The sequence below is a fragment of the Populus euphratica genome, unplaced genomic scaffold (assembly GCF_000495115.2).
Source record: "Populus euphratica unplaced genomic scaffold, PopEup_1.0 scaffold58.1, whole genome shotgun sequence".
NCBI lineage: Eukaryota > Viridiplantae > Streptophyta > Magnoliopsida > Malpighiales > Salicaceae > Populus > Populus euphratica.
The window spans coordinates 1,719,402-1,735,832 of NW_011499864.1; the positions used below are offsets into that span (position 1 = coordinate 1,719,402).

Below are 16,431 nucleotides of genomic sequence, written 5' to 3' on the forward strand. Positions count from 1 at the left end.
TTAGATCAGTGGTAACAAAAATATAAATATAAAAAAATATTGTTTTAATAAAAATAATTAACCCGAAAATATGATGAAATAATTTTTTTTAAGGTTAGTATTCAAAAAGCACTAGTGCATGGCAAATAAACTAAAAACTTACTGTATTTACTTGTAACGTAGAAAAAGCACGCAGTCTCATCATTTTGAGGCCATCCTCGAGTGTCGAGGGCCCCTTTGCACTTCACTAATAGCAGGTGCAAACAGAACACAAAACCTTCACCGGCAGAATCATAGCTGGATGCTCCTCCTCCTCCTCCACTTTCCTTCTCTCGACCCTCTCCCTCTCCCTCTCTTCTCTTTCAAAAAGGCAAGCAGAGAGACGCCACAAAATGTCAACCTCCACCTCCACCTCCATCACAATATTATTATTCTTCCTCTTATCCTACGCACCGGCCCTCCACTTCTCCTCCACCTCCTCTCCTCATAACCGTAGGATCCTGCACCAACCATTCTTCCCCGAGGGCTCCATTCCTCCCACCGAACCTCCATCTTCCTCCCCACCTTCCCCGCCATCTTCAACAACTCCCCAAATCCCATTTTCCACCTCTACCCCTAACCCACCCCCCTTTTTCCCTTCCTACCCTTCTCCTCCACCCCCTCCTTCTCCTACCCCATTTGCATCTTTCCCAGCCAACATCTCCTCTCTTATCCTCCCCCAGTCTTCCAAGCCCAAACCCACTTCCCAAAAACCCCTCCTCGTCGCCATCTCTGCAGTCATCTCAGCTCTTATTGTCTTGTCCATTACTATTATCGTTTACTACGCTTGTCGCCGGAGAAACCGCAGTAACTTCTCTGATGACAAGACTTACACTGGATCCAATATCAGCATCAGAAATGCAGATACGAGAGTAACTGGGACTAGTAATAACAGCTATAAACTATCAATTACTTCAACAAGTTCCAACTTTCTCTACATGGGCACTTTAGTAAATTCAACGAGGCTAGACGAAAGCTCCGATGGGTCGGACCGTCGGAAACTGGATTCTCCGGAGCTCCGGCCGCTTCCACCACTCAACAAGGAGAATTCCACGCAGAAGTATGGAAATGGAGAAGTTGGGCATATTAGTACTACTACTAATAGTAGGGATGGGCGTGAGGAGGAGGAGGAGGAGGAGTTTTACTCACCGCGAGGATCTTTAGGCGGTAGAGACAGCTCCAGCGGGACAGGATCCGGGTCTAGAAGAGTGTTTGCTGCTGCTGTAGGTTTTGATGAAAAAAGTATTGATTCTTCGAGCTCGTATTCGTCTTCCACTTCAGCTTCTCCTTCTCGGTCCCAGTCTCTCAGTGTATCACCGCCACTAAGTTTGAGTTCCACACCAAAATCACATACTCTACTTGCTGATCAATCACAGCCGCCGCCGCCACCACCAATGATGGATGTTGATAATGAGAGGAAATCTCCTTCTTCGGCTTCATCTCCAGATGTTTCGCCTAGAAATGTGCTGTCTTCGGCTTCTACTTCTCCTAGAGTTTCGCATCGAAACAATGTGCTTATGCGGTCTCCATCTTTATCTCCAGCTAGAATATTGAATAACAATTTGTCCCAAAATACACCGTCCAGTTCACCATCTTCAGTTTCTTCTTCAACTGGTAGAACACTGAACGATTCAGCTCCATTTAACGAGCAGTCTCCGTCCATGTCCTCTGTTTCTACATCGCCTGGCAATGCGGTTTTGGAGAAGACCCTGCCCCTCATAATATCATTTGGTTTGGATCAAACTGCTCAGTCTCCTTCACTGTCTATTGCTTCTACTTCACCAGAAAGAGGCCTCGAGAAGAGCCCACCTCCATCTCCAATAGTTTCAAATGTTTTGGGTCGAATTCAGATGATGTTTCCTTCATTATCAGCATCCAAGAGCTCATTTTCATCTACCAGAATTTCGTATGTTTCGGATCATGATAAGATGTCTCCTACATTATTATCTTCAGCTTCTTCTTCGCCAGATAGAAAGAGCCCAGATGCATCACCAAGAATGACTTCTAGTGTTTTAGGTCTAAATGCAAGAATTAGTAATGTTTTGGAGCAGCCTATGTCAGGTCCACCACCACCACCACCTCCTCCTCCTCCTTTATCAATACTGCAACCACAAAGACAATGGGAAGCTCCCAGTGTTGATGCATCATCCACACCAACAGACCAACCAATTTCAAAGCCGCCAGCGCTTATACCGCCCTCAAGGCCTTTTGTATTACAAAGCACAACCAATGTGTCGCCAATTGAGTTGCCAGCTTGTTCTAAAACAGTTGAGGATGCCGATGAAACTCCTAAACCAAAGCTAAAGCCCTTGCACTGGGACAAAGTTAGAGCAAGCTCTGATCGCGAAATGGTGTGGGATCATCTCAAGTCTAGCTCTTTTCAGTAAGACACTTAACCCTCTGTTACTTATTTTCTTGTGTTTCTTTCTTTCTTTCTTTTTTCAGTTCTAACTAAATAGATGATCTATCATCGTGGGATTTTTTTTCTTAGAAAAAAATATTAAAGCAATGTAAATATTTAAAAAATGAAAAAAAAATTAAGATTACAGCCATATAACAAATGAATTTAATAATATAATTAATAAATAATACACCGAGAACAAATAAAGCAGAAAAAATGATTTAATCTAAAAGGTAAATGCATGGGAATATTATAAAAATATATCTTTATAATTTTTTTTAAATAGCTCAATAAATTTATTTATTAAAAAGTAAAAATTAAATTAGAATGAGATGATTGTATAAAAAAATTTTAAAAAATAAATCTCAATTTTCTAACAAATAAAATAACAAATGATAAAATAAAAAAAAATGACTCGAGAATGTCTGAATTATGAGAATGATGAATTCTAAAAACTATATCATTTGAAAGAATCACACGTGAAAACCTTTTATCATCCATCTTTAGTAAAAATCAAATCAAATTTATAACTTTGAGATAATTTTATGAAACGGAAATTAAATAGAACATGAAGTTTAATTTTCAAATTAATCTAATATTGAAGGGCCAAATTAAAAAAAATAAAAATAAAAATTTAAGCTAAACTTTATGAATTTATTGAATTAATTACCTGAGATATAATATAGGATAATTATAATAAAAAAATAAAAAATATTAATTTTTATTATTTCCAAAATTAAAAACAAAATTAAAAATGATCAAAACCAATCCGGTTCAACTTTCAGAACTTTGTGACATGAATCATGTGGTCGAAACACAACATAAAAAGCAACAAAAAAAAAACAAAATTTTTAACCAACCAAAATAATTAGAAATAAATTTGAAAAAACAAATTAAAAAAAGAAAGGATAAAAAAGAAAAAAATATAGATTTAAAAAAAATAAAAATCAAATTTGATATAAAAAAGTTATAAGGAATGAAATTGAAAAATAATTTTAATTAAGAAAATAATAATAAAAACTAAAAATAACAACAAAAAAGTAAGGACTTAATTTGATATAAAAATTAAATGTTAGGGGATAAAATTAAAAAAAATAATTTAATAAAGGACTCAATATTAAATACATTGCAATTAAAAAAATGAGGATCGAATCTAATATAAAAATCAAATATTAAAAAATAAAATTAAAAAATAATAATTCAATAAATGCCTCAAGACTAATTACTTTGTAATTATAAAAATGATAACCGCATTTGAGTTAACAAACGCATAACCAGACTTTTTTAATGTGGCTGATGTCTATTTGCTAAAGCATGCCAGGCACACACACAATGTAAATATTTAAAAAATGAATTTTTTTTTTAAGATTACAGCCATATAACAAATGAATTTAATAAATTTGGTTAATTTAATAATATAATTAATAAATAATACACCGAGAACAAATAAAGCAGAAAAAGTGATTTAATCTAAAAGGTAAATGCATGAGAATATTATAAAAATATATCTTTATAATTTTTTTTAAATATCTCAATAAATTTATTTATTAAAAAGTTAAAATTAAATTAGAATGAGATGATTGTTAAAAAAAATTTAAAAAATAAATCTCAATTTTTTAACAAATAAAATAACAAATGATAAAATTAAAAAAAAACAAAAAAAAATAACAAATGATAAAATTAAAAAAAAAAACAAAAAAAAAATGACTCGAGAATGTCTAAATTATGAGATTGATGAATTCTAAAAACTATATCATTTGAAAGAATCACACGTGAAAACCTTTTATCATCCATCTTTAGATAAAAATCAAATATAACTTTGAGATAATTTGATGGAACGGAAATTAAATAGAACATCAAATTTAATTCTTAAATTAACCTAATATTGAAGAAGGGTCAAATTAAAAAAAGAATATAAAAAAAAAACCTAAGCCAAACCTTGTGAACTTATTGAATTAATTATGGAGATATAATATCAGGATAACTATAATAAAAAAAATATAAAAAAAATAAAAAATATTAATTTTCATAATTTCCAATAATAATGAATGAAATTAAAAACAAAATTAAAAATGATCAAAACCAATCCGGTTTAACTTTCAGAACTTTGTGACATGAATCATGCGGTCGAAACACAACATAAAAAGCAACAAAAAAAAAAAGCAAAATTTTTAACCAACCAAAATAATTAGAAATAAATTTGAAAAAATAAATTAAAAAAAAAGGATAAAAAAGAAAAAAATGTAGATTTGGAAAAAATAAAAATCAAATTTGACATAAAAAAGTTATAAGGAATGAAATTGAAAAATAATTTCAATTAAAAAAAAAATAATAAAAACTAAAAATAACAACAAAAAAGTAAGGACTTAATTTAATATAAAAATTAAATGTTAGGGGATAGAATTGAAAAAAATAATTCAATAAAGTACTCAATATCAAATACATTGTAATTAAAAAAATAAAGATTAAATTTAATATAAAAATTAAATATTAAAAAATAATTCAATAAATGAATCAAGACTAATTACTTTGTAATTATAAAAATGAGAACCTCTTTTGAATTAACAAACACATAACCAGACTTTTTTATTTTTTTTGCAATGACTATCGTGTTTTTCTACACGTGTCTCACTATTATAATAGGGGTAGTGAGGCACATCAAACGTCGTCCCTAGCGACTATGTTCAAAGTTGTTTTGGTACAGCACGCATCACCTGAAAGATGTGGCTGATATCTATTTGCTAAAGCATGCCAGGCACACACTGGTCATTTTTTAATTAAAATATTATTTTATAAATAAATATTAAAATATCTAATCATCTCTAAACCCCATACGAGAATAACAAAAAAGTCATAACAAAATAACTAAAGTGTTCTTGGGAAGATTATTTTTAGAGATATCTAAGTAATTTTACTTGACAAAAAATTCAAAAAACCCAAAAAGTTTCTTGACCCAAGGAAAAATATTTTTTTTTCCCTTTAGGATGATTACGTAATTATATTGTGGATAAATAATGTAAAACTCAAGCTTTGTAAGTTTACCCATTAAGAATAAAGTAGTAATTTTATGAGTGTATGCATATTAAATATACGAGCTCTTTTAGTGTTTTTATTGTATAACGTGTATTATTATTCTCTTTTCTCGTGTATGAATTGGTTGGTTGAATTGGGTGTTTTGCAGATTGAACGAAGAAATGATTGAAACACTGTTTGTCGTCAACAAACCAAAACCAAAGGCAACTACTCCTCATTCAGTTAGTCCAACAACTAGCCGAGAGAACAGGGCACTTGATCCCAAAAAGGCACAGAACATTGCAATTTTGCTCAGGGCACTCAATGTGACAATTGAGGAAGTCTGTGAAGGCCTTTTAGAAGGTAAATGTCCATTGATATGGCAGACATGCTCCAAGAGCCTGCATATTGTTGTGCTGCTTATTGGTTCATTTCCTTCATTGGGGTTCTATCTGGGAATGAATTCTTGGCACATCTCCTTCGTTGCAAGAAAACAATCTTTCTATCTGATACTTTGGATGAACCAGTATTTTATTGCTGAAGTCTCTTTTGCCTTGCTTAATTTAGAAAAGATATTCAATTGTTTCTGGCCTCCGGAATTTCAAAGCATTGAATTTTGCTTCTGAAAGTCAAATTACAAATGAAACTCGGGTTAAATTTAGTTGACAATGGTGGATAATAGAGTATTGAGTGCTATGAACTAGAGCCTGGGCATAAATACTGGTGGAGATGCTTATTCCTGCTTATAGATTTATTCATTCTCTGGCACTACTTGATATAAAATAAACTTGTTACGGATATGTTAGACTGCCTAGAGCAATTTTCTTACCAGACTATGCTCAACCGCATCTGGGATTTGCCAACTTGTGGTTCTAATTCAGTAAATGCCTCTTCTTGTCATTTTGTGCTGGATATGTTTCTTCCATCCTCCACTACTGCTTCTGTTGGAGCTTCTTCTTTTTGTCTCTTTTATTTGTATCATGAGCGTGCAGTGACATTTCCATTTTCTGAATTACTGTTCCAGCAACTAAAGTAAGTACCGCTTGTTATGCAGGTAATGTCGATACTCTTGGAACTGAACTTCTAGAAAGTTTATTGAAGATGGCTCCTACCAAAGAAGAGGAGCGTAAACTGAAAGAATACAAGGACGGTTCTCCAACGAAGCTTGGTCATGCTGAGAAATTTCTGAAGGCAGTGCTTGATGTACCTTTTGCATTTAAACGAGTGGATGCAATGCTTTACGTAGCCAATTTTGAGTCCGAGGTTGAGTACCTCAAGAAGTCCTTTGAAACTCTAGAGGTAAATAAAGTATTCTAATCCTTTTCCTTCGATATTTTTGTTGCTTCTTTTTGCTTGTGATGTAATTGTAGTCATCAAGCCTACAATTTATGTGCTTGGAAATTCATCAAAACTTACAAGCATTTAGTATCCATTTGGCTCTTCACTTATCAATATAGTCTGATTGAACTTATTGTGGATGATTGTCGAATGACCTAAAGTTGCACCCTTGTCAGCTATCCAATAGAAAATTCTGTGCACTACTTCACAAAGCAACCACCAGTCCCAGTGCTTCTTTCTTTACTCTAAATTATTCCCTGCGATTTCTTGTCATTATTGTTTGGTGAAGCTGGTCGTATGGTGTTGGTGGATCTGAGATGTCACAGGCCGCATCTCATTGATTTTTCCGTTTACAGGCAGCTTGTGAAGAGCTGAGAAATAGCAGGATGTTTTTTAAACTTTTAGAAGCCGTGCTCAAGACAGGGAACCGCATGAATGTTGGCACTAACCGGGGTGATGCCCATGCCTTCAAGCTTGACACACTCCTTAAGCTTGTTGATGTCAAGGGTGTAGATGGAAAGACCACACTCTTGCATTTTGTTGTGCAGGAAATTATAAGAACAGAAGGTGCTCGTCTTTCTAGTACCAACCAAACTCCAAACTCCATTTCCAGTGAAGATGCCAAGTGGAGGAGGATTGGCCTGCAAGTTGTTTCTGGTCTTAGTTTAGAGCTCACCCATGTGAAGAAAGCAGCTGCTATGGATTCTGATGTGCTTAGCAGTGATGTCTCCAAGCTTTCTAGAGGCACTGAGAATATCAGTGAGGTGGTGCGATTAATTGAAAAACTGGGGATGGTGGAAAGCAATCAGAAATTTTTAGAGTCAATGACAATGTTCATGAAAATGGCTGAGGAGGAGATTATAAGGATTCAAGCCCAAGAAAGTGTTGCTTTATCGCTAGTAAAGGAGATCACAGAGTACTTCCATGGTAATTCAGCCAAGGAAGAGGCTCACCCTTTCAGAATCTTCATGGTGGTGAGAGACTTTCTTGGTGTCCTTGATCGTGTCTGCAAAGAAGTCGGCATGATAAATGAGCGAACAATTGTTAGTTCTGCCCTTAAATTTCCAGTTCCAGTAAATCCAATGCTTCCGGTTCCTGTAAATCCAACGCTGCCACACGTTTTTTCTGGGTCCAATGCAAGCAAACAGTATAATTCCTTTGATGACGAGAGTGAATCACCTTAATATTTGTGGCTCCGGTTCTATCAGGGTAAACTTATTGTTGCATTTAGTCAGAAAATGCCTACGGTAGGTGAACTGGGCTGGTTTAGGTCATCATGGACCGGAAGCTGCCTTGGCTGATTTCTGTAATTTATTTCTCTTCTGTGTATAAATCCATGACAAAGATTTTGTAACTTGCTTGTCATATAGATAGTATACGAGGAGGTTTTCTTTGGGTGCAACAAGGCAATATGCTGACTCGCAGTCAACAATGGCAATATCATGTAAGCTGGTCAGAAAACTTCAATTATAGGAAAGCTGCTGAGTTTATACAAGTCATGACCACAAAATATATTCCTGTTACATAGAAGAAGCTCTACTGTACTGTATAATGTTGTCTGTTTTAGTAATTTTGATCTCATTATACTTCATGTCAAATGTTTGGCAAAAGCATTATATTTATTTCAAATCTCATGCAGGCATAGTAATGAAACTTGGCTTTTATTTTTATTTTTTAAAATTAAAATAATATTTTTTTATAAAAAAATTCAATTGAACATCCACTAAGCTAATCAGATTTTTAACCGGATTATATTGAATTAATTTTTATATAATATAAAAAAAATTCAATTGAATATCCACTAAACTAATCAGATTTTTAACTGGATTATATTGAATTAATTTTTATATAATATTTTTAAATCCCCATCAAAGCCAGATTATAGGTTAATAAAATTAAAAAGTCAATTGAATATCAATTAAGCTAATCAGGTCACTAATTAATTCAGGTTTTTAACCGCAATATGTTGAATTAATTTTTATATAATTTTTTTAAATCCCAATCAAAGCCAGATTACAGACAAAATCTTCAGTCTAGCTATCAAATCTAATCTGTTTCATATCAATGCTAGCTGTCGTAAATTTCTTTCCATGAAATTCCGTTTTCAGTTCAAAGAAGAAAGACAGCTACAATATTCTGAAGTTAGAACCATAATTTCCATGCAATTACTATCGCATTTTCTTTCCCCGTCCAAATAATTAACAGTTATAGCAAATATTAAATCAGGAAGGGGGGCATTTTTTATTTTCCAGTAAAGGCAATGAAACATAACTGTATTTCAAAATATATAAAATAAAGGTGACTAAATTTCACCCCAGGAATTCGTATCCTAGTGATAAGGAAAATATATTTATTAGGAATTCTTTTTCCGTGGTAATACTCCTGAATTCATGGATGAGTGGGCTCACCAAGATTGACTAATTTTTACATCAAGTGAGACTGATGATCCCTCCAATGCGTGGAACTGGACACCAGTTCAGTGAAAATAGAGCTATGCCAAATACTTGGCAATTTATTGTCTTGAATTTGTAAATATATTCCTATTTGCTTTTGCCTTTGTTGGATTCCAAGGAATCTGCATCCATCCGCTTTAAAACACGGCGTGCTTCTTCCTCAGTTGCAGGAACCACTTTCCGGATCCTAAATCCGTTATTCATGGCCTTTGCCTCTCGACGTACAGTGAAAGTGAAGTAAAATGTATTGGATACCTGTTTGAAATATGGCAAATGCAAATGGAAGCATACAATCAAAAGGAAAGGTAATGTGCAAGGAAAGTTTCACGTGTCAATTAAGTATCAAATACATACTGTAAAAGTTTTATCCAGGGGCCATTTTTAAGGACTAGCAATTACCCTGAAAGGAATATGGACACCTACCTCACTGGACCTCAACTCAGGCCTGGTAACATGGGCAACAACTTCAATGTTGATCAGTGGTTTTTCTGAGTCTTCATGTTCTGTGTAAAGAACACAAGATTTGATACGCAGGAAGTCTCCAACATCAACCTGTTCATCAAACATAATTTCTTGATGTAAACTATGACTTAAAATTGACTGCATGGACTATGGAGATGGTTTGCATATGCAGCTTCTGTAGTTGATATATACCTATGAATTCCAGTTTGCATATGCTTCTGTAGTTGATATATACCTATGAATTCTCTCTCTCTCTGAGGCTTACCACACACGCACAAACTCAATCACAATGAGACTTACCACACACGCACAAACTCAATCACAACCCATGCAAAGAAATCGCCATCTGCATTTTAAATTTCAAATACCGTGTAGAAAATTGGGTGTTTCAAATTGAAGACAAATATATGAACAAATCATGTCCTAGCTTCACATATAGCAAAAATTGACAATGTCAGTAATGTAAGGAAATGATACTAGAGGGGTTTGGAGCAGTTGCTTATATCTCATGGGAGAGAAGCAAAAAGCTTATAACTGGTGAGAGAAATGATGCTGGAACTCACAGGTCTTAAGAAATCAACATGATCAACTTCAAGAAAGTAAGGAACCAATCCAGCAAAGGCATAAGCAGTTGAGAAAGCCAACTCAAAAGCCCGATGCATCAAGAAACCTCCAAAGATGCGACCATGGATGTTCCTTTGCTGTGGCTGGCAAATCAAAGAGTTTTCAAGGTGTGTATCCCTTAGAAGAATGCTGTCTCTATCTGCTAAGGCTGGCATGTCACAGAATATTCGTCCCTCAGCCAACAATGCTTCAAGTCTATTTACCTCCCCATTCTCAAATTCCTTCTTTTCTTCTACCTTCTTCTTCTTCTTTCTCAGCTTGCTCCTTGCTTCAGCTTCTTCAAAAAGTAACTTTTCTTGTTCAGTTTCAGATGACAGCCGATTCACTGGAGCAGCTTTCCCAGTCATAGAGTCACGGGCTACAAATATGAAGTTGGCTATCAAAGCTACTGAGTCTGAAGTGTCAGAGGTCTCTGCAAAACAACTGAGAAAATATAAAGAGCACAAAAACAAGATGTTTTATTGGATTGTCAAGAACACATTCAATAAGCCAGATTTTAAAACTTCCAGGTAGGTAGGTAGTTTGAGATAATAAAATATCATTGGCATCCTGAATGCATTTCTTCCTTCACTTCTTCAAAACATAAGCTGAAGTATTCTGATTGCATGATCACACAAAACATATTATCGCTACAAGATTCACACTAATAGTATAACTAGAGGGCTTAACACTCAACCAACTTGAGAAAACTCCATCAGGATCAATTCTAACTTTACCCCTTTTTTCTCCGCCAGTCAAGGAATACTACATCTAGAGGGCTTGGCACCCACTTGAGAACACTCTATCAGCATCAGTTCTGCCTCTTATTCCCCCCCCCCTCTCTCTCTCTAAAAGTCAAGGAACAGTACATCTTCAATCAAAAGCTAGTTCCAGAGTAGATTACCTTTAGTAGACTGAAGGACCTCCAGTTGAATGTCAATTGATGACCACCCAACCCATACAGCAGAACCAACTATTTTAAGATCGATGTCAACACTAATTGGCTTCTTTAGGACAATCTTATCAACAGAAGCAGTTACCAGTAGCAGTGGCCTTGTTGTGTTATCATCATCGCAACAGTGCTAATACACCAATAAACATTCAATCACAAAATGAAATGAAGATTTAGTGCATGGTTCACTACGATGAAAATTTCATCTAAATTACATGAACTAGCAATACATTTCAAAATATTAAAGCATTGTAAGGAAACAAGTTCCTTTTCTTTTCCCATAACTGAAATTATCAGGTTTGAAAGTTTACTCAGCTAACAAATGCAGTCATCGAAAAATATGATGTACATATGGGGATTCCACATCAAATTTCTTTGCGCTTCAAAAACTATGATATAGAAGATTAATGCATCTACAGAAAATCAACAAACCAAGCATATGATACAGTCTATTATCCATTTTCCCCGTGTCCTATCCAAAAACCAATTTACACACAACATTGCTAACTCTAAAATTATCAAAAAGATTAGGCATAATTTTGCTGTGCAGACTAATCAAGTTAAGGTCTATAGGTAGAGAAAAAGGTTGGAACTTTCACTACTGCCTAATCCACCTACAAGACCAACAAAAAGGGATGTCCACAAAACGCTCCAAACCCATGATACATTACACCACTGAAACTCAAAATTCATCAAATAACATAGCAAGCCACAATTCAACAGCAGTGCTATTATTCCAGAAAGATTCAGAAAACCCAGTTCAGAAAATTAACTTTGAAGCACAACCTAGATATTATTTTTTATTGTTATTATAAAAAAGAAAGGAAGAATTGGAATACCTTAACAGAGATGGTGCCAGCCAAAGCATCAAGATCCTCGAGCAATTTACCAATCCTGACCTCATTCCAAGGATCCCTATACTGCTCTCTTAGGATATGATCAGAAGAGAAACTATACAAGATACTAGTACGGCTCTGTTTTGGAGTTTTTGTCAACAATTCACTCTGTGGAGGTGCATCTTTAGGAGGGTCGAGAAATCTTTCAAAGGTTTTGGACCTTGTTTCCCACAGAGCATATGTTACTGGTGAATGGTACATCCCTGGCCATAAAGCTATGGGCTTCCGTGTTTGGCCGTTGACACCAGTAAGGGAATTGGTGTCGTCGTAGTTGTTGTCAAAGGGGTTGGCAAATGTGGAGACTACAGGGATGGTTCTTGGAGAGGAGGAATTGAATTCCATTTCTTCCTTTCTTTCCTTCTAAGTTTTGGGAATTGGATTCCTCAAATGGGTTCTTTGATTCATAGATCAAATAAGACCAAAGGTTTTGCTTTTGGTGTCATAGTTTGGTGAATAACTACCCGGTCTCCTCCACCAATTATGTTACTTTCAATCGGTCAAATATTTTTATTTTTCTTGAAAATAATTATATATACAGATATTTTTAATTCAAAAAATTTAAATATAAATAAAATAATTCATACATTCACACATTTACCAAGTAATGTTTGTTAATTATTATTTATTAAGAATTTTTTTATTTAATTAAATAATAATAATAATAAATAAATATATTAAATTGATTGAATAAAAAAACATGCAAAACTATACATATTAAAAATATCATTTAAAAATAAATATTTTTTATTTTAAAAAATATAGTTCATATATATAAAAGATAAAAAAAAAACTTAAATGAATTAGAAAAGTCTCTTTGAAGATTAAATACATAACTAAAATATTACCATCATTTAAAAGAGGTTTTCTGAACAAAATAAAGAAGAAAATAGGGTATTAATGTAAAAATATTTAAGTTTTTAAAATAAAAGAAGCATTAATTAAAATTTAAAAAATTAGATAAAAAAGAGAGTTAGGCATTGTTAGGCCTCTATCTGACCCATTTATTAATACCTACGTGTGGGGCTCCAAAATAATAATAATTAATGGACTTAACACAACGATAAAATGAATAAGTTCCATGTAAAGAGTGACTTGTATAACTTAAAAAATTTGATTGGAACATTGATTTTTTTTAAATTTTAAATTTGGTTTTCTATCCTTTTCTTTCAAAATTAATTTTTTTGAGCCCAAATTAACATACAATGACATGTTTTTTTAAGAAATGATTGGAGGATAAAGAATCAAAGTGGAAAAGCCAGGTAAAATAAATAGAAAATTTAAATTTTATACATAAAATATTTTAGTTTATAAGTTATTATTCCTTTCAACTTTTAAAAATTCAAGAATCAAAATTCATTTTTCTCAATTCATTTTTGCAAGAAGATAGAGAAGATTGTTGAATTTTGATAAATAAAAAAAAAATTATTGATAACAATTATAACCAGTAAAATGATTAAAATTGGTGTTAAAAAATCTCATTTCATAAGAGGAGTTTCGCCTCGATGTTTTTATCTTTTTTCTTGCCTGAGGATGTAAATATAACTGCAGGAATGTTTTTAAATTCAAGTTAATTTTTTTATTTTTGAGTTATTTTTTAAAATCATAAATAAATTTATCAATAGAGTATTTTTTAAGTATTTAAAGTAAAAGGATGTGTTTTTATACAAAAACAAATTAGACAAGTTTTTTTTTTCTAATGACCTCTAATTGCTAGAATCTGCACAAAACAAACAATACATCACCTACCTGCAATCTTATGTTTTTTTAAAAAATTGTCCACCCCACTAAAAAATAAATCTAGGCATATGAGCAGAGGCTGGACTGGTTTTTTTAGCCCTAGTGTGCTTGAATTTTTCTTTTTTATCTTTTTATTTTTTTTCTTTAAGTTTTGTTGTTTTATATTTGGGTTAAAAAAATTGATAAAAGAAATTATTGAATCTAGTAGAGTTTAAGAACCGGGTTACTAGTTTAATGGCTTCATTCACAACATTAGAGCTATTATTTATTTTTTAATATTTTTTTTTATTTCTCAATTAAAAAAATATAATTTTACCATTTGTTGTTGGTGATTTATTTTTTAATTTCAATCAAAATTAAAAAAGAAAATATTCATTCTTTGTTATCAATAATCCGCTTTTGCTATCTCAGCCACGAGCATCTATCATAATTTTTTTTCTTTAAAAAAAATATTTAATGTAAAACAATTCTCATGATTTTTTATCATTATATAATTAAATGAAAAATAATCTCTAATATATAAAATTTATTGAATTCGATGACATGCATAACTTGCATCACTTATTTGTTTAGTTCACTTGAGTTCATTTAATAGTTTTTTAGTTAAATGTTAATTTTTATTTTTTAATATTAAATTGATAAAAAATTAAGCTTTTTATTTTGTTTTTTTCAAGACTATTTTCATGCTTTTGTATGTCAACCCAGTCCAATATAGTTACATTTTAATATTAAATAAAAATATAATTAAATAAAAACACGTTATCATGCTTTGTTTTTTTTATTGCATTTAGAATATTTTTTTAAAAGTTTTTTTTTGAACCAACTCACTGCCTACTGCAGACCAATTGAATACTAATTGGCTAAACGATGATAAACTGAATGCTCGTTATCTTTCTAACCAAATGCTCATGACTTATGGTGTGTTTATTTTTTTATGTATTTTTTGTGATTATGATTAAAAAAAATATATTAAAAAAAGAGTGGTTAGCTATGGTAATTAGATTTAGATATATATTTGATAAAAATTATAATTAAAATTTATATATAGTAAAAATTATATATAAACTTTTTGATGGAAATACGATGTAGTTGTTTTTTAAAGTAATTTTTATTAGGAAATGCATTAAAATAATATATTTTTTATTTTAAAAAGTTATTTTTAATATCATCGTATTAAAATGATATGAAAACATCAAAAATAAATCAATTTGAAGCATAAAAAATAAAAAATTAAATTTTTTTAAAAAAAATTTAAAAAGTAAAAATAAACAGAATTTTACGGAATTTAGTTAAAAAAATATATAAAAACTTATATATAAAAATTGTATTTCAAACTTAATTTTTTAATGAATTTTATAATATAAAATGTAATTTAATTTATTATCAAATATTTTATTATGTTTATTTTATCATAGATATAAAAACTGATGAAAAACAAACGCAGCATAAAAAATGCTTAAGGTTGTTATATTTAACTAAATGTTGGGAGCTCGAGCTAATATCTTCGGGGATCACTTCCAACCTCCGTAGCTTTTGGCAATGGGGTGCTGAAGTAGGAGGAGATTCATGGCGAGGAGCAATGGCAGCGTTACTGAGCAACAAGTCCTGTCTCGATTTTTCGTATCCTAATGATATATCCCTTTCTAGACCTAACAAATTATGAGATTGTAATAGATTGTCTGCTCTGTATTTGTGTTTAAAAAAGTGTAGTTGTAATTATTTTTTAAAATATTTTTAATTTTAAAATATAAAAAATAATTTTTTTATTTTTTATTTTTTTTTATATTAACATATTAAATTGATATGAATAAAAAATTAAAAAAATTTCAAAAATATTTTCAAAATACAAAAATAAACAGTGTTAATTCAAATTCAATTAAAAAAATATTAATTTAAAATCAATTAAAAAACATATAAAAACTGCTTAATAAAAAATACATCTGAAACTCAATTTTTTAGTAGGTTCTGCAATATAAAATATAATTTAGTGTGGTACTGAACATCATACCATGTTTTTTTACTACAGTTATAAAAATTAAAAGTAAATAAACACACACTCAGTTAAAACTCAAATGACAAACCTAGGTAAAACTTGATCAATGATTTTAAAAAATTTATCTAAAATGATGTTTTAATTCTTTTTTTCCCAGCTCAAGATTGGGTTTCGAACCAATTATCATAACCATGCTCGAATCTCTCACACGACACAAGAACTCCACTGCCGGGTCGCGTTAAGGACATGGTACTGAGAGTTGGCAGTGTACATTTCATAGGGTTTGCGATATATTCAACGAATCGAAGGCGAGTCGAAGACTCGCAGTCTGCATCCATCAGGGGTCACTATGAGATGAAATACTTCCTCTTAACACATTGGAAAACGCACCTCAGGTGGTATTTTGCAGCTCAGAACACCTTTTCATCTCTGATTATCAGGAGTTATATCGATCAGTGGTCGCTATGAGATGAAATACTTCCTTAACACGTTGTAAAACGCACCTCTGGTGCCATTTTGCAGTTTCGAACACCTTTTCATCTCTGATCATCCGGAGGTCAAGAATG

General features: G+C 32.1%; 2 protein-coding genes across 2 annotated transcripts; one reads left to right on the top strand and one right to left on the bottom strand.

Moving 5' to 3' along the window:
• The first annotated feature begins 229 nt into the window (after positions 1-229).
• LOC105125800 (formin-like protein 1) lies at positions 230-8,335 on the top strand. The gene is made up of 4 exons (XM_011026421.1): positions 230-2,401; positions 5,601-5,794; positions 6,486-6,730; positions 7,126-8,335. The coding sequence occupies exons 1-4, from the start codon at positions 372-374 to the stop codon at positions 7,951-7,953; spliced, it is 3,297 nt and encodes a 1,098-aa protein (XP_011024723.1). The 5' UTR covers positions 230-371; the 3' UTR covers positions 7,954-8,335.
• A 658-nt stretch (positions 8,336-8,993) lies between these two features.
• Positions 8,994-12,585, bottom strand: LOC105125801 (acyl-coenzyme A thioesterase 9, mitochondrial-like). The gene is made up of 5 exons (XM_011026422.1): positions 12,079-12,585; positions 11,192-11,369; positions 10,248-10,720; positions 9,646-9,774; positions 8,994-9,477 (listed from the first exon to the last, which is right to left on the bottom strand). Exons 1-5 carry the CDS (start codon positions 12,475-12,477, stop codon positions 9,310-9,312), a joined length of 1,347 nt encoding a protein of 448 aa, XP_011024724.1. The 5' UTR covers positions 12,478-12,585; the 3' UTR covers positions 8,994-9,309.
• Between the last annotated feature and the right edge of the window lie 3,846 nt (positions 12,586-16,431).